This window comes from Xenopus laevis, chromosome 6L (genome assembly GCF_017654675.1).
Source record: "Xenopus laevis strain J_2021 chromosome 6L, Xenopus_laevis_v10.1, whole genome shotgun sequence".
Taxonomy (NCBI): domain Eukaryota; kingdom Metazoa; phylum Chordata; class Amphibia; order Anura; family Pipidae; genus Xenopus; species Xenopus laevis.
This window is the reverse complement of record NC_054381.1, coordinates 15928700-15954768: the sequence shown is the minus strand read 5'-3', so window position 1 is coordinate 15954768 and position 26069 is coordinate 15928700. Positions and strand designations below refer to the sequence as shown.

Below are 26069 nucleotides of genomic sequence, written 5' to 3'. Positions count from 1 at the left end.
GCCAGAGGGGCTGCCATAAGATGCCATAGAAAGTCACTATTTAGTGGGCTATGGAAGCTGCTTGGGCCTCTCTATAATTGGAACGTCAGGGCCTATTTTGACTCCCAGTCCAGACCTGGCAATGGGGTATAGAATAGTGCAATGATATCACTCCTTACACGTGTGACTGCATTCTTTACATCCAAATACATTTACTGAATGTCCTCATTAAATTCCTCATAGTACTATCCTCAAGCAGTAGGTTCCTGTTGTACCACCCCTGGACTATCAGTCATGAGATAAAAAAGGGAAACTCAGTTAAAAACCTAAAAATTGTGTGTTCTCCTTGTGGATTAAAAGAAGGGTTATGCCATTTGAGGGGGATGCTTCTTTTAAAAGTTTTAGCAGATGGAAAGTCTTATGTTGGGCACCCTGAACTTGGTGGACCATTGGCAAATGCCCCTTTTGCTCATTTATTAAAATGGCCCTGACCAGACCTTTGCTAGTAATAAAAAAATCGAACTAATCTACTTTTCCCAAAGTAAAAAAGTTAAATTTTTTGAGGGTAGTTCCACTAAAAAAACGTGAATTTTTTGCATGCCCTGAAGTTGCTAAAAGAACCCGATGAAACCTGTCGAGTTCATGTAGAAGTTAGTGGTCCCTTTACCATTTGAAGATGTTTTGTGCCTTCATGATTTTGTTTTTTTACATGGGTTTGCACTAGAAAACTTGATAATATTCGAGTTTCTTCCCCGCTTGCATTCAATCGAGTTTTTTTCATTAAAATTTTTCCACAAATAAGCAAACATTCAAGTTGTGAGTTTATTTGAGTTAGATAAAAACCCGACAAACTTGACCTTTGATAAATAACCCCCTTAGTGGCAGGTGGGGGGATTTCTTTAGTTTTTTTTAATATGTAACATACACTGCTCATCTGGGCACAGAGCAGCAGGCCCAAAAGTGCTTATAAATATGGCCCTGCCTGTGGCCCTTTTTGGGCTGTTGGTGCTAGTGAAACAGTTATAGTACAGAAACATGAAGCTGAAGGTTTCCTGTACCAGGTCTATATCACACAGTCAAGGCCTGTCACAGTTAGAGCTTAAGGGGCCCCAGGAATTGCAGGGTAAATGTTCGTCCCAAGTACCCTAGATATACCAGTTGTCCAGAGCTTTACACAAACTAAAAACTACAGTCTAAAGGCCTTTATTCAAGTCAAGCGTCCATTCCTTATGTGAATGTTAATGTGTGGTTACATTTATCCCTGAGCTGGGACAGAAAACGTGAGGAAAAGCGATTGTCTTACAGACACATCGCCTTCGTCTGTCTCCTCACACTGACTGACAGCAGGAAGGGCCAGGCACAGGCAACAATGAGAATTCCAGCCAATCAGAACTCTCGGTACAGCTGCAAGCGGACTGGCGAATGGGATGTGCTGTGACATGCCGGTAGACTGTGGCAGGCAGGGTGTGAAGGGGCGGGTCCGCAGGGTGGGAGGAGGAAGTGGCTGTGCATCCTGAGTGCATCCTCTTTGTTATTGTTTGAGCTGTGAGTGCTGGGTCGGTGGGGGAGTGCAGGGCATGTTCTTCTGGGCCAGTAGCTGCACTTTAGTTTGGGCTCCACCAATATGAAGAATGGAAGAAGATGAGGTGTCCATCAGGGAGCAGAACTTTTACAGCCAAGTTAGAGAGTGCATAGTAAGTACCAGACTGTCATGTGCTGCAAGTGTACTCAGTGTCCTGCATTAGACTCACAACTGTCACTTTATGGCATGGGCAAAGGAGCTGCCACTGGGGAGTGGGACAGGCTTAGACTCTTTGTTGTTTTCCCAAATTATTCATTTGCCTTGAGTTATATTGGCTGTCACGTATGTCTCTAAATGTGTGTGAGCCTACATGTCTCTGAATATGTGTGAGCCTACATGTCCCTAAATGTGTGTGAGCCTGCAGGTCCCTGTATATGAGCGCTTGCATGTCCCTAAATGCACGTACTTGCATATCCCTATATATGTGTGAGTCTGCATGTCCCTAAGGGCAGAACTCCACAATCCGATTCAGTGCGCTGGGTCGCGATACGAGGAAATGTAGGGGATCAGTCGGAGGGGCAGAATATAATGTATGTTAAGGAAACATCGCAGATACAAACTACATGCATCCGACAGTTGGATGCATGTAGTTTGTAGCTGCAATGTTTCCTTAACATACATTATATTCTGCCCCTCCGACTGGTCATCTGCGTATACTCACAGTGCGACCCAGCGCACCGCATCAGATCGTGGAGTTCTGCCCTAAATGTTTGTGCATACAGGTCCCTAAATGTGTGTGCCTGCATGTCCCTGTATGTGAGCGCTTGCATGTCCCTAAAGTTGTGCACATGTATGTCCCTAAAAGAGTGTGCCTGCATGTCCCTGTATGTGAGCTTTTTCATGTCCCTAAATGAGTGTGCCTGTGTATGTGAGCGCTTGCATGTCCCTAAATGTATGTACTTGCCTATACCTAAATATGTGTGCGCCTACATGTCCCTAAAGGTGTGCACATGTATGTCCCTAAAAGAGTGTGCCTGCATGTCCCTGTATGTGAGCTTTTGCATGTCCCTAAATGAGTGTGCCTGCATGTCCCTAAAGGTGTGCACATGTATGACCCTTAATGTGTGTACATGCACGTCCCTAAAAGTTTGTGGACTTGTCCCTAAATGAGTGTGCCTGCTGGTCCCTGTATGTGAGCCCTTGCATGTCCCTAAATGTATGTACTTGCATATACAAATATGTGTGTGCCTACATGTCCCTAAAGGTGTGCACATGCACGTCCCTAAAAGTTTGTGGACTTGCACACAGACAGAGTACCCTGTACACAGTAAACTAAAATACAAAAAATACTAAAGGTCAACTTCCCCTTTATTCAAGTAAAGAGTCCATTCGCAATGTGAGTGCTACAGTGGGGTTATATTTATCCCTCGGCTGACAGAAAGCAGGAGGAAAAGTGAGAGTCTTACAGACACACCGCCGGCATCTCTCTCCTCACACTGACTGACAGCAGGAAGGGACAGGCAACAGTGAGAATTATAGCCAATCAGAACTCTCGATACAGCTGCCAGCTTTGGGTCACTTCAATGGCTGGCGAATGGGATGTGCTGTGACATGCCGGTAGACTGTGGCAGGCAGGGTGTGAAGGGGCGGGTCTGCAGGGTGGGAGGAGGAAGTGGCTGTGCATCCTGAGTGCAGCTCTTTGTTATTGTTTGAGCCGTGAGTGCTGGGTCGGTGGGGGAGTGCAGGGCATGTTCTTCTGGGCCAGTAGCTGCACTTCAGTTTGTGCTCCACCAATATGAAGAATGGAAGAAGATGAGGTGTCCATCAGGGAGCAGAACTTTTACAGCCAAGTTAGAGAGTGCATAGTAAGTACCAAACTGTCATTTGCTGCAAGTGTACTCAGTGTCCTGCATTAGACACACAACTGTCACTTTATGGCATGGGCAAAGGAGCTGCCACTGGGGAGTGGGACAGGCTTAGTCTCTTTGTTGTTTTCCCAAATTATTCATTTGCCTTGAGTTATATTGGCTGTCACGTATGTCCCTAAATGTGTGTGAGCCTACATGTCTCTGAATATGTGTGAGCCTACATGTCCCTAAATGTGTGTGAGCCTACATGTCCCTGTATATGAGCGCTTGCATGTCCCTAAATGCATGTACTTGCATATACCTATATATGTGTGAGTCTGCATGTCCCTAAGGGCAGAACTCCACAATCCGATTCAGTGCGCTGGGTCGCGATACGAGGAAATGTAGGGGATCAGTCGGAGGGGCAGAATATAATGTATGTTAAGGAAACATCGCAGATACAAACTACATGCATCCGACAGTTGGATGCATGTAGTTTGTAGCTGCAATGTTTCCTTAACTTACATTATATTCTGCCCCTCCGACTGGTCATCTGCGTATACTCACAGTGCGACCCAGCGCACCGCATCAGATCGTGGAGTTCTGCCCTAAATGTTTGTGCATACAGGTCCCTAAATGTGTGTGCCTGCATGTCCCTGTATGTGAGCGCTTGCATGTCCCTAAAGTTGTGCACATGTATGTCCCTAAAAGAGTGTGCCTGCATGTCCCTGTATGTGAGCTTTTTCATGTCCCTAAAAGAGTGTGCCTGTGTATGTGAGCGCTTGCATGTCCCTAAATGTATGTACTTGCCTATACCTAAATATGTGTGTGCCTACATGTCCCTACAGGTGTGCACATGTACAGTATGTCCCTAAAAGAGTGTGCCTGCATGTCCCTGTATGTGAGCTTTTGCATGTCCCTAAATGAGTGTGCCTGCATGTCCCTAACTGTATGTACTTGCATGTCTCTAAATATGTGTGCGCCTACATGTCCGTAAAGGTGTGGACATGTATGTGAGCTTTTGCATGTCCCTAAATGAGTGTGCCTGCATGTCCCTGGCAGGCAGGGGCGGGTCTGCAGGGTGGGAGGAGGAAGTGGTTGTGCATCCTGAGTGCAGCTCTTTGTTATTGTTTGAGCCGTGAGTGCTGGGTCGGTGGGGGAGTGCAGGGCATGTTCTTCTGGGCCAGTAGCTGCACTTCAGTTTGGGCTCCACCAATATGAAGAATGTGTCCATGAGGGAGCAAGTTAGAGAGTGCATAGTAGGTACCAGACTCTTATGTGCTGCAAGTGTACTCAGTGTCTTACATTAGACACACAACTGTCACTTTATGGCAAGGGCAAATGAACTGCCACTGGGGAGTGGGACAGGCTTAGTCTTGTTGTTTTCCCAAATTATTCAGTTGCCTTGAGTTATATTGGGGTCATGTGTTTCCCTCAGTGTGTGTGCCTACATGTCTCTAAATGTGTCTCTAAATGACCCTGGATGCAGTCAGTTTGCCTTTAACAAATATTAATATATATATATATATATATATATATATATATATATATATATATATATAGACAAATACAAGATTCCTCTGCACTCAACCCATTATCAATATATTTAAGACAGAGACATTTTGTGCATACTGCTACTGAAAAATGCCTTACCCTTTAAACAAAACAGGGATTGTTTGTCCATATATTGCAATATATTTAAGCTGGCCAACTACGTCAAAGTCATCCCATATCTGGCCAGTCCTACGCTCAATTTTCATTTGATTCATTAAGAATTCTATGGTTTCATTATACATTTTATAAAAGGGACGAACACGTTTTACCTGCAACTTACTAGCTGCTTTCAAAGTAAAACTCCCAAACTTGGCTGCCCTTTTATTAGACACCAGTGGGATCACCTGACTATAGTTATTATATATAATAGCGCTGGTGTCGGCACTCCCAAATCATCAAAAATCAAAGAGGCAAAAGTGCTGGTTAAAGCAGGTTTATTTTATCCAACGTTTCGGTTCTATATTAGAACCTTCCTCAGGGAACAGAAACGTTGGATAAAATAAACCTGCTTTAACCAGCACTTTTGCCTCTTTGATTTTTGATGATTTGGGAGTGCCGACACCAGCGCTATTGTACAATTAATTTTTGCTCTGGCACCCAGACCTCACTACACTTTTGGTTGTGCGCTCCACACGCAGCTTCTATATATATATATATATATATATATATATCCTGATGACGGTTCAGAGAGAACCGAAACGCGTTGATGTGGGGTAGATTGTAACACTCCAATAAAAGCTTTTTTCACAATACCCGTGAGTGCTCTTAACTACATATCTATATGCCATTTTTTGAAGAAGCACCAGGGACGTGATTGATTGATGGTGAGTGCCGGTTGAATAAATTGACTATATATATATATATATATATATATATATATATATATATATATATATATATAGTTCAAGTCTTTTGAAAACTGTGTTTACTGTGTGTTGTAAACTTGCTTAAAGCGTACCTTATCTGTTGCTGTGAAAGTTGCCATACAGGATCTTGTTAGGGCCCAAGGGCTAACCTTGCATAATAAATAGCTGATTAAAACTGTAGAATACATGAATCATATATATACATCTACCATAGAGACCAGTCACTACAGTTGTTCAAAGGACACACTTTACAACATGACAAGCAAATTTGTTTCCCAGGAAAGTCCTTCGTAAAATGTTTCTGTCTGACTCTCATAGTCCCTTTTGCCAGTGCTAAAGAAAGGCTCCTATTCTCATATTGGGGGATGCAAACCTAATAATACCATTTGCATGGCAAAAGAAAATGCAATTTGAAGTAACATTCTAACATGCATTAATTTCCAATGATTTAAACAAATTTGTATTTGTTAGTTTTAATTATTGATATTTAAAGCTGTCTGTCCCTTGGCTTTATAATACCTTATGGGTATGGGATCCGTAATCCGGAAACCCATTATCCTGAAAGCTGTGAATTATGACAAGGTATGAAGATCGAAATTACGAAAAGATCCCTTATCCGGAAAACACCAGGTCCCATACCTGTACAGAAAGGTGCCATAAAATGATATAGATACCCTCCTGACATTTCTTTTTATTCCTTTGCATGCGCCTCCGCAGGTCTGTTATCACGCTGGCGTCTGCTACATTGTTTTAAGAGTCAGAACTTCCAGTGCAGGGAACAGCAAGTGACAGACAGAAACTACTTTCAATTAAAACTCCAAATAATGATGAAACCACTGAAAAATTTGAACGAATGTATATTGAAAAGTATTAACTGACAAGTAATGTGTTGTCATTGTAGGTACCCCGCCCCTCTTTTAGGCCTTATACTCTTATCAGCCACAAGTCAGCTACACTGCTTATCTGCTGCCTTTCAGGAGCTACATTGCTCTGCCCACGGCCGGGAAGTCAAGGATTTTGTCCTCAAGAACAATTGTGCTCTGTTTATAAATATAAAGTGTATCAATGGTTGCTGCCTTCTGATCCTTAAAATATGCAAAATGCATTGACATTGTGAGATTTTAGAAGGCCAAGTACAAAGGGAAAGCCCAGTTGGTGTTAGTATTGTAGTAGGCCTGTTCTGTTGTATAAAGTAACATTTACAAAAACATCGTCAGGGGGCTCATTTAGAAATACCGGCAAATGTGCAAGTGGGCAGTAACCCATAGCTACCAATCAGAGATGATCTTTTTTTTCAGCCAGCTGCAGGTTGAACAGTGAAAACAAACATCTGATTGGCTGCCATGGGTTACTGACCAGGTTCAAATTTGATCAGTGTTTATAAATGGCCCCTCACGTGTATACATTTAAATGGTAATTAGGCCATCATGAGAATAATGAGTATAATTGTGCTGTCATAAATATGTTGTGTAATTATCCTTATATGAGTATAATGAGGAAAGTATTCTGGCGAATATCTAGTATAGGTAAATCTAAAAACAACTGGACTTGCTGAGTAATCAATGAAGACGTTTCACTACTCATCCGAGCAGCTTCTTCAGTTCAACTGACTGGTGTGGGAAGTTCTCGGCATATAAACTCTTCCACTTATCCAATCACAATGGCACATTGTAACTCTTCAAAGAGGTGACATCTGAAGAGTTTATATGCCGAGAACTTCCCACACCAGTCAGTTGAACTGAAGAAGCTACTCGGATGTGGGATACTAGCATGAAGGATATAATGCATATAATAAGATGCATAAATGGCTATCATGTCTTAACACAGGTATGGGACCTGTTACCCAGAATGCTCTGGTGCCTGGAGAGATATGGATGTAATATGGATCTTCATACCTTAAGTCTACTAGAAAATCACGTAAACATTAAATAAACCCAATAGGCTGGTTTTGCTTCCAATAAGGATTAATGATATCTTATGGTGGCCATACACGGAAGATCCGGTCGTTTGGCGATGTTGCCAAACGAGCGGATCTCTCCCCGATATGCCCACCTTGAGGTGGGCAATATCGGGCTGATCCTATTGTGGGCCGTAGGGACAGCGGGACCGCATCAACAAATAGATGCGGCCGCAATCCGACGGGATTTTTCGTCCCATCCGATCGAGATCTAGCCGACTTTCTGGGGCCCCATACACGGGCCAATAAGCTGTCTGTCAGCAGCTTTTATCGACCCGTGTATGGCCACCATTAGTTGGGATCAAGTAAAAGGTACTGTTTTATTATTACAGAGAAAAAAGGAAATCATTTTAAAAAATTTTAATTATTTGATTATAATGCAGTCTATGGGAGATTGCCTTCCCGTAATTCTGTGTTTTCTGGATAACAATTTTCCGGAAAACAGATCTCATACCTTTAATTGCAGTTCATCAGCTTCGATCTGGGAAAATTACAGAAAAACACTTGATAACTTGGTGTATTTATGAGGTTCACAGGGGTGTAAAGTAACAAACGCTTGTCTATGAGAAGTTACCAGTAATATGGCAAAATTTGTTGTACTTGTGTTTCAGTAAATTGCCGATGTTGTGGCAGTTTTCATGTTTGGCAAAAGTTTGCTAAAACCTGTGGAGGTCATGTAGGAGTCAATGGCAGAGGTCCCTTTAACCATTTGAAGATCTTAGCCTTTATGATGTTTGAGTTCTTTTTGATGGGTTACACTCCATCCACTTCTGTGATAAAACTCAATTGATTTGAGTATTCAGGTTTTGCAGTCCGAATTCACTGATTTGAGTTTTTTACATTCGAGTTGTTTCATAAATTAGAAAATATTCGAATTGTGAGTTTATTCGAGGTATAAAAAAAACTCAGAAACATCACAAACACGGTCTTTGATAAATAACCCCTGAAATGTAGCATTTTAGTAAATAAGGTCTTAGGTCGGAATGGACTTTGAATGGGCAGCATATATTGGCTCATGTATGGCCAGCTTTAAGCGAGGAACCAAGTATAGTGGTTAAGTAGGGTGGGCCACAGCGTGTCTGTGCCGAAAAAAATATAGGTTGTTGTGTATACGTAAATACAAATATGTCTAATTCCAAGGGATCTAAATGTTTATTCCCTTTCCCAGAGCTTCTGTACTAGGCACAATGTGTAGGTATGGAATGCTTGAGGCTGGGGTTTTCCAGATAAGGGGGTCTTTCCGTTATTTGGATCTCCATACTTTTTGAAACTAATTGAAACATTAGATAAACCCAATATGGTCTGTTTTTTCCAATAAGGATTAAAATGATATCTTGGTTACGATTAAGTATAAGATACTGTTTCATAAGCAACTGAAACTCCTCTGACCTTGAAGGCAGAGACCCAAGGTGCTTGCTTCTCTCAGTGCTAGACCAAGAGTTCCATTTGCCAGAGTTCAGAACCACGAGTTGGGCTGAGAAATAGCTGTGGTTTCTATATTTGTATTTGGGGATGGCTGTCAGCCAGGGAACAGAAAAGAGGAGATAATTAGGTGCCCATAAACCGACCATCTGGTTGATGTTCAGCTATTTAGCTTTTGATTGAGAATGCCATGCTAATGGACAGGCCTAATTCGTTTTTATTTGCACAGGGATTTAGAAGTTTGGGCCCAGTCCGTGTATCTAACAAACTGTGTTGCCCCACTTACTGCAATTTACCAGCAGATGCTGCATTAGAACACCCATTTCCCTAGTTGATGTTTGACCTGTAGAACTCAATGTCATGTACTTGAGATAGATATAAACTTCTCAATTGTTCTTCCTCTGTCCCAATGGGGGAAGAGTTAATGGAATCCATTTTTGGGCTTTGGGCTAAAATTCTCAAATAAGATTAACCACAGGGAAAGTCAACCAGATGTGACCTTCATAAACAGAAGTTAGTTATTAATGGACGATGATACCTCTGGTGTGAATCGAGGTAGACAGTAGCTGGGCCTACCTCAAGGTCATAGCAGTTCATACAAATTATTTTACAGAGGTCACTGTGCTTGAGAGGTTTTCAGTCTGGCCACTCATTCAAGGACTAATTTGAGGACATCCAACTGTCCACTGGACAAAGTGTTAGCCAATGTAGTTTTAAATCAGCGGATGGTCTATTTCAGGGGTCCCCAACCTTTTTTGCCCATGAGCCACATTCAAATTGGAATAGTAAATTCATATTTTCAAATTTTATTTTGGTCTAAACTCTCAACTTCGAATTGTGAATTATCCAAACTTGATTCGAATTTTAATTTCGAGATTTATCAAGCCTATACCCTAGGAATAATTTGACTGTTCATGTATAAGTCAATGGGAGAGGTCCAGTGAGCAATTTGAAGATAACTGACATTCTAGTTATTTTCAGAGAAAAAACTTGATTGAGTTTAGTCGAATTTGATTCGAGTTTTCGGGTCGGTAATATTCGTTTGAGCTTTAGATATTACATTTTTTTCTTAAATAACCTCACGATTTAATTTTGAGTATATTCAAATTTATTAGTTAAAAAAAACTTGCATGAATTCGAAATTCGACCTTTGATAACTGGGCCTCCCCGTGCAACCAAAATTTGCCTCCAAGCCAGAATTTCAAAAATAAGCTACTGCTTTGAGGCCACTAGGAGCAGCATCACCTTGACACTAGTTGGAGATCAGTCAACATATTTTGATGGTCTATTATCTGGTCACAGCTTATATAGTTTGATATGCCAAATTCAGGGGTTCCTATACATGCAATTAGGATTACTGGAAACAGACAGAAGTAGACTCATCTCAAAAAGTGTGGGGACCTATTTTTTGGTATGATTTATCTGTGTTGAAACAATGACAGGGGTTTCTTTAGAATTAAAGGTACACAAGAAGGAATACGAGTAGCTAGTAAGTCTAATCAAATACTGGTCCTTGAAACAGGCCCACAAGAGTCAGGATAGAAAGCCTCTGGTTGGAATACTGCTCTCTTGTGGCTTCCTTATTTAAACGCACCATTAGGAAATTACCCTAGAACAGGTAAAACAACCTAAAATATTTGAGGGTGTTCACTTTAAATTGACTTTTTTTGCAATGCAACCTGGTCAGCAAAATACTGTATAAAACAATGGGGCTATGACAGAAGTTTAGTGTGACTATATAGGCAAGATATGCACTCATAAAAATTAAATTTAGGAGGAAAATGTTGGCATTTAATTGTTTAATAAATCCCTTCCTAAATCTGATGAAGCAGCATTTTGTGCAGGTGTGACAGTTGGCTTTTCAAACACTTGGCATCGATTCACAGAATTCTTGGATTCATTCTGTCTAAACAATAGGAAGCCTACAGTGAAGCCAAGCGAACTGAAGGCATCTGTGAGAACCTGGGGTAATGAAATGAGCTTCTGAAGCTTTGGGGTGGGTACCCCCCGTTGTATTGAAATTTTCATAGAAAGTTGTATCACCCCTGGTCAAATTGTGTCTTTCAGGCAAAAACTGTGTAAGTAAACACAACCTCTTCATGGTTCAATGCTAAAGGGGATGTCCACAGGCCAAGAATCGATTACTCAGTTGCTCCTCTTCTGCCACCTTTAGTACATTGCCTCGGCTCGGGTGCAGTCAGACCTGGCTGATATAGGCACTGAAATTTGCAGAGTCTCCACCCGAGCCGAGGCAATGTACTTGGGTGCAAGCCGATTGAATATCGAGGAGTGGAGAAAAGCAGGCCGAAATCTGGTACAGGTGGCCTTAGCTTTAGGTTCTCGCATGTCCTGCATAGATGCCATACGGGGGTGTGATTTGGTAACAATCCATGTACAGTGAGGTCTAGATGTAGATTTATGTTGCAGTTACAGAAAGGGTGAAAGATTTTTCCACAGTAGCATGTAATTTCCACAGTAGCATAATCAAATGTTTGCCTTTAAAAGAGATTATATAAATAGGATAGGAATTTTGAAGTTGATATTCCTTGAACATGGTGGTTCCTGCTTAGTAAAACCAAGGTTCTATCACTTCTGATGTATGCTACATTCATAGGTTAATCATTTATAGCAAGATAGACAGTGTGATCACTAGAGGTATGGTCAATATGGTCCCTATAGCTGTCCATTCATTCGAAGCTATATATTTGGTTTTCCAAGTCTTGGGCTGATCCCTTTGTTCGGATCCTGGAACCACGATAACATGGGTGGTCCATGGAGACCATATTTACGGCTAGATGGCTATTGATAAGGATTTTCCAGTTTTCCCTGATCAATAGCTTAATAAACCCTGATCAGACATCAGTGCGTAAGACTGGTCCCAATGGGATGTCTAAGAGGCTCAGTGGTTGTTACCTTGAAGCTGGGTCCTGACTTTGATTCCAGCTTGGACACTATCTACAAAGAGGGTATAGGTTCTTCTCATGTCTGCAAGAATTTCCTCGGGGTACTCCTGTTTTCTTCCCACCTCAAAAAAATATTTAAGGAGATTGTCTTCTGATAAAATTGACACTACGACTTAAAAAAGTAAAAAAAAAATACATATTACATTATGAAGTTAATGGTCCTTTAAAGGGAAACTATCGTTAAAATAACAATTTAATAAAAGCTTCAGTATACTGAAAATACAATCAATTTAAAATTCTGTACCGTTTCTGAAATAATCGAGTTTATCTTTACTATTCCTCTCTCAGCATCTGTTTCTCTTGATTCTGTCTTCTTGCTGTTGGGTTTCAAATATTCATTGACAGATAGATCCAATATATCTTATAGGGGGGCTCCTTTTGCCTTGAAGATGTATTAGAGCTCACTCTATTAAAATCATCAGACATCATGTCTCTCTACATGCAGGATTTGTGCAAAAGGCAGTTATTTTATTTGTACTGGAATCAGTTATTTGAATGAAGCGCTAACTCATCTGCTAGGTAAGGAGCCCCCCTATAAGATATATTGGATCTAACTGTCAATGACTATCAGACACCCAATTCCTGAATGAAGAGAAACAAATGCTGAGAGAGGCATAGTGAAGATAAACGCGATTATTTCAGAGGAACGGCAAAGAATATTTAATTGATTGTATTTAGAAAGTTTTGTATTTCAGTATGATGGAGCTTATATTAAATTTTCATTTTTGCGATAGTTCCCCTTTAAGCATGAGCCCATATGATAGAAGCTACTAATGCACCTCTATAAGCAATGGGCTCTGCACATTACTTTCTGGAGTTATGCTGGCAACTTATCTGCATTTATGGAGATATGAAATGAGCTGTTTTTCATTTACTTTTTACCGTTTGTAATTTGGAAAATTAGAGGTCCATACGTTTGCCCTGACATTAATTAGATTTAAAGTTGTAATTTATAACCCGAACTTGACACTTTTTTATTTCCCGCAGAGCACTTATTTTATTAATTGTTAGGCTAATGAATCGCCGAGCTGTTACCGGAGGGGAAATTGATGGGGTTGCTGCTGCGTATCGCAAATCCTTTGTCTGGGAATACAAGCACCATTCCTCCCAGATCCATTATAAAGTATAGCCCTGACAGATGCCAACAGTGAAGTGCTGCTGTGTGATGCCTAAAAACGCATTTTTATGTAGATTTACCAATCCACGAATAACTTGATGTCAAATGAATCTCCTCGGCTCCCGAGCAGAGAGAAGAGAAAATAATTCTGTTTGATCTATAAATGGTTTAATTGCCTTTTAAAACTGATATTAGTTCCTTTTATATGTAGATATTTCACTTTTAATTGATAAGCTGAATGCGTGCCAGGCCTCATAGATTCATGATCCGCTCATCTCATTAGTGTTGCAAATTGAACCTTAAGCTTTTGCCTACAATGCTAATATTACAAAGATTATGGAGGCCATCATATAGCAGCAAATAAAGACAGAGGCAGCAACGCTTATGAATGTTAGTTGTATGGATCCAAATAGTTACTGATAACTATTAGGATCCATTTAGATTTGTTGAAATGCCTCTAACTGAGTAATTAGGATGCCATTTTTTGTTGAATAATACCGGCCTTCGGGTCAGGGCATGGGTGGGGAAATGGGAAGGGCATAGGCGTAGCTGTACTTAAAGGGGTTATCTTTCAGTGGAGAGGGTCAGAGAAGGGAAGGATTTATAGGGTATATAGTGGTGATGTGCGGGCCGGGCTGAATTCCGGTCGGCGGGATTGTGCCGGCTGCCACATCAAATCTTCGGGTCACGAGCGGATCCCTCCGGCTCACCCTGTCGTAGGGTTGCCACCGGCCTGTCCGGTAAAAATGATGGTTGATCCCAATATTATTAATAGGGAAAAAAGATAAATATATAGGAAGGCCGTTATTTTTTTCCGGAAAAGGTGGCAACCCTACCTGCCCGTGATCTAACGCTGCCAGTTTCTGGCTCCTCCATTAATAGATTGGCACCTACCCCACCCAGCCCCTTTCATGACGTCACTGCGGCACTTATTTAAATGCAGGAACCGGGCAGGTTGGTTGATGGCGGTCAGGGTAGGGAGTGGCTACAAAAACCGGACCCGCACATCACTAGTATATAGCCCTAGCTGGCCAGTTATATACTGTTATATACTGGCTGGGTGGCAACTCTACCTGTCAATTATCAATCGTTGGGCGATACAGTCGAAAACTGTCAAACCTAATCTGGGCACATATGGCCATCGTATGTCCTTTATCTAATCATAAGTCCTTTATCTAATACAGATGTACCAAAGTACTAAAGTCTGTTTTAGATCAGTCGGTTTGGTAACCAGGATGTCCAGGGCTTATTCATATCGCTGTCACTGCAGAGTGGTCAAGCATCTTTATGAATGGGGAACCCAGAGGTGCGGCTTCTACCTTTCCGACCCATTTCTACTACTTACTAAGGTGGACATACACTATAAGATCCGCTCGTTTAGCAAGGACGCCAAATGAGCGGATCTTAACCCGATATGCCCACTAACAGCGTGGCAATATCAGATGAATCCGAACGTTCGACCCTGAACAATCAGATTACAATAGTACGAATGGGCTCTGACGGGTCGCAGGACCGCATCAACTAGCCGATGCGGTACTGGATTGTACAAAAAAATCAAACTTGACCGATCTATATCTGCCCGATTTTTGGCCTGATATCGATAGGGAGGATCCGTCGCGAGCCCCCACACATGGGCAGATAAGCTGCCGAATCGGTCTAAAGGACAGATATGTACGTGTATGGCCACCTTTAGAATGCATAGAGTTGTCAAGCAAATACTATTATCAGACTGTCTAAAGGAACTAGTAGTGTATATTTATCAAAACTCTACTGTGGAAATATCAGTTATCAATAGGGACGTACCAAATTCACTATTTTCGGATTTGGCTGAACCCCCTGAATCCTTTGTGAAAGATTTGGTCAAATACCAAATCTGAACCCTAATTTACATATGTAAATCAGGGAAAGGATGAGTGAAAGAGAACCGTGATAAAATGTCACAGGTAGGGTTGCCACCTTTTCTGGAAAAAAATACCTTCCTATATATTTATCCTTTTTCCCTATTAATAACATTGGGATCAACCATCATTTTTACCGGCCAGGCCGGTAAAATAACGGCCAGGTGGCAACCCTAGTCACGGGATGTTAAGGGTTTGGTTTTGCAAGGCACACGGATTTGCCAAAGTCCCGCTGGAAAAGGCTGAATCCAGTCCGAATACCATACCACAAAACTGCATGGTTCAATGCCAGGCTGCAGCTGTAAAGGCTAATAAAATCTAACACTATGGGGCAGATTTATCAAAATATGAAATTAGAGTGCATCACAATAAAAATCACCCACTTTCTATTCAATCTTAGGGGATTTTTAGAATCATATTTATCAAATGGTGAACTTTCAATAGGGATGCATTGACTCCACTATTTTAGGATTCGGCCGAATACTGAACCTGAAACCCCAAATTGGATATGTAAATTAGGGAAAAAATAACCACGTGTGCAGTGGTTAAACGTTTTTGACTTCCTTGTAGGGATGTACCGGATCCACTATTTGGGATTCAGCCGAATCCCCGAATCCTTGGTGAAAGATTCGGCTGAATACCGAACTGAATCCTAATTTGCATATGCAAATTAGGGCCAGGAAAGGAAAAAGTGGAAAAAAATCTTTTGTGACGAAGTCACGTGATTTCCCTACCTAATACATATGCAAATTAGGATTTGGATTCGGTTCGGCCAGGCACAAGGATTCGGCCTAATCTGAATCCTGCTGAAAAAGGCAGAATCCCAAACTGAATCCTGGATTTGGTGCATACCTACTTCCTTGTTTGTATGAGGAAAAGTCACAGGATTTTTCGATTTCGGTTTGACCAGGCACTTGGATTTGGCCGAATCTGAATCCTGCTTTAAATCTTGGCCGAATTCCGAACCGAATTTTGAACTTGAGAGGGTTCACTGCGCTTGTTTAATAGCTTGTAGCTTGATCTGTTTGTATTTCTGTTTCCTGTCTCTAAATCCTTGCTATGTACCCCTTTAGATTTGTAGAATAATCACTGGCACCGATACAGGAAATAAATTATATTCTGAGACCTCAGCTAATGGAGATTTTTTACAGCATTGTAAAGACCTTGATTATTCTTTGTGCCCTGTTAGGGGAGAACAATTCCATGTTAGTAACCCCGGTGTACTTTCTCTTCTTGTTTCCATTGTTCTTAGTAATATATTTCCTGTGCTCTGTATAATGTTTTAATTAAAGTGCTTATACAGGATTATTTTTATGAGGGTTCTAACCAGTAATTTCCATAGAGAGCACATATCAGGAAATATAGAATAAGTCATGTGGCTTTCTTCTTAGGGTATACATGACCAAACCAAAATAAATTCTGGGGTCCATTGATATTCTTATGGAACCACTAAATGGGCAGCACATTGGCTCAGTGCTTGGGTTCCAGGTTTGCTTATGAGGTAACGATCGGCATAGAGTTTAGGAAACAAGAGATTTAGCGTTCCGTGAGTGCATGATGCTGAAATATAATTCTAGGCATGACTGGAATGCAGGGATTACATTGCTCATATAAACATCTGCCCAAAATCTCTTTCAGCTGCAGGAAAGAGACAGGAGCATGTAGTCCTGGTATGCTAAGCACAGCTACTCGTGTGAGCAAAGCATTGGAAACCTTTAGCACACGAAGCAGCTTTAAAGAGATTCTGTCATGAGTTTTTATTTTCTAAATGACACTGTTTACAATTCTCTCTACAATATAAAATTTCATTCCTGAACCAGCAAGTATATTTTTAGTTGTAATATTGGTGTGTAGGTGCATCTCAGGTCATTTTGCCTGGTCATGTGCTTTCAGCAAGAGCCAACACTTTAGGACGGAACTGCTTTTTGGCAGGCTGTTGTTTCTCCTACTCAATGTAACTGAATGTGTCGCAGTGGGACCTGGATTTTACTATTGAGTGCTGTTCTTAGATCTACCAGGCAGCTGTTATCTTGTGTTAGGGAGCTGCTATCTGGTTACCTTCCCATTGTTCTGTTGTTAGAAGGGATGCGGCGAATACAGGATTCGGCCAGGATTCAGCCTTTTTCAGCAGGATTCAGCCGAATCGAATTCAAAACCTAATTTGCATATGCAAATTATGGGCAGGGAGGAAAATCACGTGATCTTTTTTTCTCACAAAACTAGGAAACCCCCAGGTCCCGAGCATTCTGGATAACAGGTCCCATAACTGTAGTACAGGTATAGGATGTGTACCTTTATCTTCTGGGTTTAAAATCAAATAAGCTGGTGTTGCTTCCAATACAGGTATGGGATCCGTTATCCAGAAACCCGTTATCCAGAAAGCTCAGAATCACAGAAAGGCCGTCTCCCATAGACTCCATTTTATCCAAATAATCCAAATTTGTAAAAATAATTTCCTTTTTCTCTGTAATCATAAAAACAGCAGCTTGTACTTGATCCCAACTAAGATATAAGTAATCCTTATTGGAAGCAAAACCAGCCTATTGGGTTTATTTAATGTTTACATGATTTTCTAGTAGACTTAAGGTATAAAGATCCAAATTACAGAAAGATCTGTTGTCCAGAAAATCCCAGGTCCCGAGCATTCTGGATAACAGGTCCCATACCTGTACTGTGTAGTTGGATGGGGAAGGCAGCAAGAGCACCTGAAGAAGTCAGATTGGAGCTTTTAGAGAATAGCATGCACTATATTAATGGCCTTTTTTGCCCAGACCACAGCATTATTCCTTTATAATTAGGAAGATCACCTACTGACCATTTTATAGGAATTTTCAAATATTTGTCCATATTTGGTCCCACCAACGTGTAATTCTTGCTCACCGATAAATTCTTCCCTTATCACAACTCCACTTACAATTGCTGTAGGAGTCATTTAATGGCAACACTAAAATCCTTGATGTATATTTCTTTAGACACTGCCGATTGTTATCTGCCTCCCCATATGTTGCGCTAATTCCCCAGACTTCATAACCACCTGCTCTCTATTTGCTGAAAATGTGAGGATTATTTTATTCCATAATTCCATGACTGTTGGGTGAAGGAAAACACCTATATCTATAGCTCTGAAAATGACTTACAGGGCAAGTCAACCCCAAAATAAAAATTTGCCTAATTAAAGGAAACATAAATAGTGATGGGCGAATTTGTGCGAAAAATTCGCGAAACGGCGCCGGCGTCTCGTTTTTGACGCCGGCGCCCGTTTTTGACGCCGGCGCCCGTTTTTGACGCCGGCGCCCGTTTTTGACGCCGGCACCCGTTTTTGCCGCGAATTTTCGCGGGCGTTTCGCGAATTCATTCGATGGCGGCGAAACGCGCAAATTCGCCGCGAATTCGCGCCTGGCGAATAAATTCGCCCATCACTAAACATAAATCTAAGCAACTGTGCAATATACTAGGGATGCACCGAATCCACTATTTTGGATTCGCCCGAACCCCCAAATCCTTTGCAAAAGATTCGGCCGCATATCGAACCAAATCCTAATTTACATATGCAAATAAGGGGTGGGAAGGGAAAACATTTTTTACTTCCTTGTTTTGTGACAAAAAGTCACGCGATTTCCCTCCCTGTCCCTAATTTACGTATGCAAATTAGGATTCGGATTTTGTTCGGCCAGGCAGAAGGATTCGGCCGAATCGTGCTGAAAAAAGACGAATCCCGAACCGAATCCTGGATTCGGTGCATCCTTATAATATAAATTGATTACAAATGTTTTATTATTTACATAAGTTATTTGTGTATGTATAAATATTGAAAGCAGGGGAACTAAGACTTTTGCAATATTGTTTAAAAAGTTGCAACCAGGAGTTGAGCAAATGCTGCTTCCAAAAGCAGTTGTTTTTACTAATAACTTTAAAAGCAATTTTTAGTAAATGTATATTGAAAAGTTTTCTTTTATTAGGCAAATTTTTATTTTGGTGTTGACTTTTACTTTAATGTCTGTTTGGTTGATCCAACAGGTTACAGTACAATACAGGTTCATGTGTGGGATTATTTAAATATTAATAAAACCCAATGGGATTGTTTTGCTTCCAATAAAGATTAATTATATCTTAGTTGGGATCAAGTACAAACTACTGTTTTATTGTTACAGAGAAAAAGAAAATCATTTAAAAAAAATGTAATTATTTGATTAAAATGGAATCTACTGGAAACGGCCTCTCCGTAATTCAGGTCTTTCTGAATAACAGGCTTCCAGATAATGGAGTCTATACCTGTATTTGTTAAGTGGAAAGGATGTACTGTACAAATGTTTCCGACATGATGTTTTTATTTTATTATACGTTCCTTACCCTTTTATATTATTTTGTACAGGTATTGGATCCGTTATCCAGAAACCTGTAATCCAAATGATTTCCTTTTTCTCTGTAATAATAAAACAGCAGCTTGTACTTTATCCCAATATATAATTAATCCTCATTGAAATCAAAACCAGCCTATTGGGTTTATTTAATGTTTAAATTTAATGTTTAGATTTCCTTGTAAACTTATGGTATTAAGATCCAAATTACAGAAAGATCCATTATCCGGTAAACCCCAGGTCCCGAGCATAATAACACTGAGTTGAAATAAAACAGAAGGGTATTCTGAAGGGTTTTTGTAAGTCCTACAATTTGGCAAATACTGCCTTAGACCCACTTATTAAAGGCGTGGTTAACCTTTAAATTACCTTTTAGTGTATATAGCTATTGAAATTCTGAGATTATTTGCAGTTGGTCTTCATTATTTAATTTTTTGCAGTTCAGTTATTTAGGTTTTTGTTCGGCAGCTAAGATATATTGGGCACAAAACTCAGTACTAAAGCAAAAATAAACGTAAACCATAAATCACCAAGTATGTAACATGGTCCAGGTACCAACCCCAGACCCTTGAGTTTGGTATTTCAGCAGCTATCTGGTTGCTAAGATCTTGAATGAGACACTGGAACATGAATAAGTAATAAAATGTAACAAAAGCAATACAGTTGTAGCCTCACAAAGCAATAGTTTGTTGCCAGGGGGTCAGTGACCCCCATCTGAAAGAGACAGAAAAGCAATGCAAATGTTTAAAAATCAATAAAAAATATATAATGGAGACACAGCTAAAAACAATGCTGAATCCCAGCAACAACCCTGATCTGTTCTCTGGAATGCTGGTGAAGGTGGGGCGCATTAAGTTCCCCTTTAAATATTAAACCTTAATTGATCCCCAACCGGTGGTGTGTGTGCAACATGTTGCTCTCCAACCCCTTGGATGTTGCTCTCAGTGGCCTCAAAGCAGGTGCTTATTTTTGAATTCCAGGCTTGGAGGCAAGTTTTGGTTGTATAAAAACCAGATGCACTGCCAAACAGAACCTCCTGTAGGATCCCAGTCCATATAGGGACTACCAAATAGCCAATCACAGTAACGATAACCACCCAGTAACATTGTTATGCTTGTGTTGCTCCTCAACTCTTTTTTACATCAGAATGTGGCTCACGGGTGAAAAAGTTTAGAGACCCCTGGTGCTTCCTGGACCCAATTACATGGGTGTACTCCTACTGACTCCACGATCGATCTCCAATTAACTCATGCATATTCCCAAATTAGAATGCTTAATTAGCTAGTCTGGGGTAAGTAAGAGTGGGGGGCATAAATTAAGGTGGTTAAAGAAAAACTATACCCCCAAACAATGTAGGTCTTTATAAAAAGTTATCACATAAAACAGCTCATATGTAAAACCCTGCTTCATGTAAATAAACAATTTTCATAATAATATACTTTTTTAGTAGTATGTGCCATTGGGTAATCCTGATTAGAAAATTGCCATTTAAAAAAAATATGGGCTGTCCCCTGGGATCGTAGGATTCACGGTGCACACAAACAAACCAAACCTGTTAGGTCACATGAGCCAATTAACAGACAGAGTTCTGTCTTTTGCTTCAACACTTCTTCCTGTTACAGTTAGAGCTGCAGTATTTCTGGTCAGGTGATCTCTGAGGCAGCACACAGACCATCACAAAATGGTGGTTCAAGGCATGAGATGTAAAAGGGCAATATTTACTTAAATATATATTCCAGTTTGATAAGATTCTTTAATATGCCACTTAATATGATATGAACTATCTGGTGCTTAAGTGTTCATTTTGGGGGTATAGTTTTCCTTTAAGGCTGCTCTGTTTGGGGAATGGTGAGGTTGCTGTAGGCATTAAAGCACACTAAAGCCGACCATACACATTGAGATCTCTCAATCAGCTAAACGATTAGCAGCCATTGGTCTCCAGAGTGACGGACCAGTTGGACTGACCCAGTGTTCAGTACTTTATGACTGTATCACACAGTGGCCCATGCAGTGAGGTTAGCTGCAGGCTTTATCCATAGCCCAATGTAGCTCTGGCCCATCAGCACTTTTCTGTTCTGTCCAAACACCGTTCAACTAATCCCTATGCATATATGGCTTGACCAGGCTCTGAATATGTTTTTCTCTTTCTCTCCACAGATATGTTTTCTCTTGTTTGCCATTTTATACATTGTGTCTTACTTCGTCATCAAGAGATATAAAAGGAAAGGAGGTAAGCACATCAAGACCCACTTTATTATAGAATTGGCACTCATTATTGATGGAAAGAGCAAAAATCAGAACCCAACTCCAACCGTACCCACCCATGTCTGCACATCCATCTTTTTTAGGAAGGTGGTGGGTCTGGGATATATTTTTACCCCGTTGGCACTTTGGGGATGGCCAGAGCCCTCATACATTATCATGAGAGGAATCGACAGACTAGAATTTTTATAGAATAGTCTGAATGTATTTCACTGGGATGTCAGATGGGTCTATTTAAATGTTGAAAGGGTCCATAATGCTCTTGCAATAAAAGGCCAAGTGCCCCTTGATACGGCTTTGTGTGCAGGCATCAACATGTCCTAACAGGCAGTGGGGGAGATAAGAAACATCACCTGAAGCAGAGCAAACAAAGTTTAGTGTAAATATAAAAACTAGGTAAATAAATAGGCTGTGCAAAATAAAAAATGTTTCCAATATAGTTAGTTAGCCAAAAATGTAATGTATAAAGGCTGGAGTGACTGGATGCATGTAATAGCCAGAACACTACATCCTGCTTTTCAGCTCTCTAACTCTGAGTTAGTCAGCGAATTTCAGGGGGGCCACATGGGACATAACTGTTCAGTGAGTTTGCAATTGATCCTCAGCATTTAGCTCAGATTCAAAAGCAACAGTTATAACCCATCTGCCCCCCCCTCTAATCACTGATTGGTTACTGCCTGGTAACAGTGGAAACCAAGAGAGCTGCAAAGCAGGAAGTAGTGTTCTGTTATGTTAGACATCCAGTCACTCCAGCCTTTTATATATTGCATTTTTGGCTAACTAACTATATTAGAAATATTTTTTAATTTGCACAGCCTCACTATTTATCCAGTTTTTATTTTTATACTGAACAATTCCTTTAAATTAGTAGGTGACGGCCGATGGTACACGGGGTGACCTAAACCACCACTGCTGCCTCCCATTCATTTGAATGGCACATTTGTTACATTGTTGGTACTGGCACTTTGCAGCCCAAACATTCTGCACTTAGAGCAGTGAACCCCAACTAGTAGCTTTCGAGCTACTTGTTGCTCACCAACCCCTTGGTTGTTGCTCCCAGTGGCCTCAAACCAGGTGCTTATTTTTTAGTCCCAGGCTTGGAGGCAAGTTTTGGTTGTATAAAACTAAGAAAAAGGCACACTGGCACACAAGTTGTGAATGCAGGTGAAAACCTTGCTAAGTTTTATTACTGGAAGTGCAACGTTTCGGGGCAAGCCCCTTTGTCAAGCATACAAAGGCACTTGCCCCGAAACGTTGCACTTCCGGCAATAAAGCTTAGCAAGGTTTTCACCTGCATTCACAACTTGTGTGCCAGTGTGCCTTTTTCTCAGTATCTATTTGAGGTTGCCGGTTACCTCTATCACTGGGCAACAAGTGGATTTGGATCTATCTGAAAAGACAGGTGTGCGGGAGCAATCATACATTTGGTTGTATAAAAACCAGGTGTAGTTCCAAACTGAGCCTCCTGTAGGCTGCCAGTCAACATAGGGGCTACCAAATAGCCAATCACAGCCCTTATTTTGCACCACACAGGAACATTTTTTTTTTATTTTTTAATTTTTTATTAACAGATTTTAACAGTACAGTTATCACAGTGCCAAAGACATAGTCGACAATCAAGATAAAAGGCAGTCCAGCAGAACGCACAGCGTACAAAATTGCAATATGATGGCATAATAACAATACCCAATCTAGATCATCAATTCCATATGTACCAATGAGAAATCAAGAAAAGGGAAATAGTCAAAAATAATCAAAAATAAAAACAAAAACAACAAAACAAAAAAAAAAAAAAGGGGAGGGGGGGGAGAGGAAGGGGAAACACAGGAACATTTTTTATGCTTGTGTTGCTCCCCATTCAGTGAATGGTAGACGGCACTGACAGTCTGTGGGTACACATAGGCACAGTGATATCAGAGATTTAGGGCAGAACTCCACGATCCGATGCGGTATGCTGGGTTGCGCTGTGAGGAAACGCATGCGACCAATCGGAGGGGCAGAATATAATGTAAGTTAACGAAACATCTCAGCTACAAACATGCATCCAACTGTCAGATGCTAACGCCACACACTGCGTCTTCATCTGACAGTTGGATGCATGTAGTTTGTAGCTGAGATGTTTCATTAACTTACATTATATTCTGCCCCTCCGACTGGTCGCCTGCTTCTCCTCACAGCGCAACCCAGCGCACCGCATTGGATCGTGGAGTTCTGCCCTTACTCTCGTTCTCTGCTCATGATCAAAGCTTATTGGTTGCTATAGGTGATCATCATAGTGATCACTACTTTACTGCACTGTAGCACTCAAACTTAAACACGATTTGTTCTTTCAAATAAATAATGTGTATCTTTCAAGGTATTTAAGCAAAGAATGAGTTGAATTCCTGTTCTTTTAAGTATGAAGGAATTTGCCCAATATGCTTATGAAAACATTCTAGTTCTGCTTCGGGCAAAAATAGTTTCAGAATGAGGTTCTGCTTTGCAAGAAGGTGCATTTTTACATCTTGGTTATATCTGCAAAATATTACATGGATTTTAAGGAAAAAAAATCTAAAAAAAAATTCAAATCCTTGTCTTTCAGATGAACAAGAGGATGAAGATGCGACTGTCAATCGAATCTCGTATGTACACCCTATTGTGTTTGCATTTACTTTTAGCAGAAAGAAAGGCAAAATCACTGGGAAGAGGTGCCAAAACATTAGGTCCTACAGGCTGGGGCAGTTTTCAGCAAACAGAAGTACTGGCCCTGGGTCTCATGGAAGGAAGGGATTATATTTTGGCACCCTCCCTCCAGTGATTATGTCTTTCCTTCTCCTTTGGCCCATGGATGAGACTGAGATTTGTAGCCCATGGTTAAAATGCATGACTGCGGGCAACAAATCTACTGAAAATGCTTCTCCATTGGCAACAACTGAAATCACCAATGGTAAAGCCAACACATTGCTTTTTTCTTCTGGAGTCGCCCGACTGGAGACTTTGCAATGAGTTGGCTTTACCACCAGGGATTTCAGTTATTGCAGGTGGAGAAGCACTTTTCGAAGATTTGTTGCCCACAGTAGTGCATTTTTATTGCCAGAGAAGCTCAGCCATCACCCTTATAGTGATCACTTCTCTCAGCTTCTGTACACTATCCCTGTAGTCATATATCTTATTACAAAATATTTACCAAACCTAATTATTAAGACCAGGGCTGCTTTCATATATCATGCCTACCTGGTCATGCCCATAATAGCAGTCATTTATCAACAATGGGAAAATTTGCCCATGGGCAATAACACATGGCAACCAATCAAATTGTTGCATTCACTGTTCTACCTGCAGCTGGCTGAAGAAAGCCACTCACTGATTGGTTACTATAGTTTACTGCCCATGGGCAAATTTGCCCAGTGTTGATAAATGAGCCCCACTGTCCCTATGCACATTAAGGGTGAGGACACATGCTCAGACAACAAATCTCCTCTTCTTCAGGGCGACTAATCTCCCAGAACTGCCTCCCACTGGCTAGAATGTAGATCGCCATGGTATGGCACTCGGAACGCTTTGTTTTCCGAAGTTGCCTCACGAAGAAACTTCGGGCAACGTTGGAAAACGAAGTGTGTGCCCTGACCCTAAAGTGCTATCGCAAAAATTTAAATTTAATATAAGCTTCCTCATACTGAAGTAAATACAATCAATTAAAAATTCTGCATTGTTTCTGAAATAATCAAGTTTATCTTCACTATTCCTCTCTCAGCATCTGTTTCTCTTCATTCTGTCCTCATGCAACAGTTGGTGTCAGATGAATGATCCAAAATATCTTATAAGGGGGGGGGGGCTCCCTTTCCTAGCAGATGTATTAGAGCTCACTCAAATAACTGATTCCAGTACAAACAAAATCTAAGAAAATAACTGCCTTTTGCACAAATTCTGCATGTAGAGAGACATAATGCCTGGTGATTTTAATAGAGTGAGCTCTAATACATCTTCTAGGCAAAAGGACCCCCCCTATCACATATATTGGATCGTTCATCTGACACCCAAATCCTGAATGAAGAGAGAACAAAGAGAAACAGATGCCGAGAGAGGAATAGATAAAGATAAACTTGATTTTTTCAGAAACGGTAAAGAATGTTTAATTTATTGTATTTCGAAAGTTTCTTATTACCGTATGATGAAGCTAATATTAAATTTAAATTTTCGCGATAGTTCCCCTTTAATCGGCATTGGGCTCTCTCCTTGCTGATGGCAGCCTTTAGTATGACAAATGAGAAAATGTAGTACAATCTCATCTACACTAAAGGTGGCCATACACAGAGAGATCCGCTCGTTTGGCGAATCCTAACAA

At 40.8% G+C, this 26069-nt stretch overlaps 1 protein-coding gene across 3 annotated transcripts in view; it reads left to right on the top strand.

The window, feature by feature from the left end:
- Window positions 1-1495: 1495 nt before the first annotated feature.
- Window positions 1496-26069, top strand: part of lmbr1.L (limb development membrane protein 1 L homeolog) — a 111626-nt gene continuing 87052 nt past the window's right edge. Inside the window, exons 1-3 of one of the 3 annotated variants that reach the window (XM_018267142.2) lie at window positions 1496-1673; window positions 21641-21713; window positions 24327-24366. In XM_018267142.2, the coding sequence (XP_018122631.1) occupies window positions 1611-1673; window positions 21641-21713; window positions 24327-24366 (176 nt within the window). In that variant the 5' untranslated portion in view covers window positions 1496-1610. Of the gene's footprint in view, window positions 1674-3148; window positions 3367-4432; window positions 4608-21640; window positions 21714-24326; window positions 24367-26069 lie in introns of those variants that run through there. The other 2 variants (XM_018267139.2, XM_041565798.1) reach the window with 2 other exon arrangements.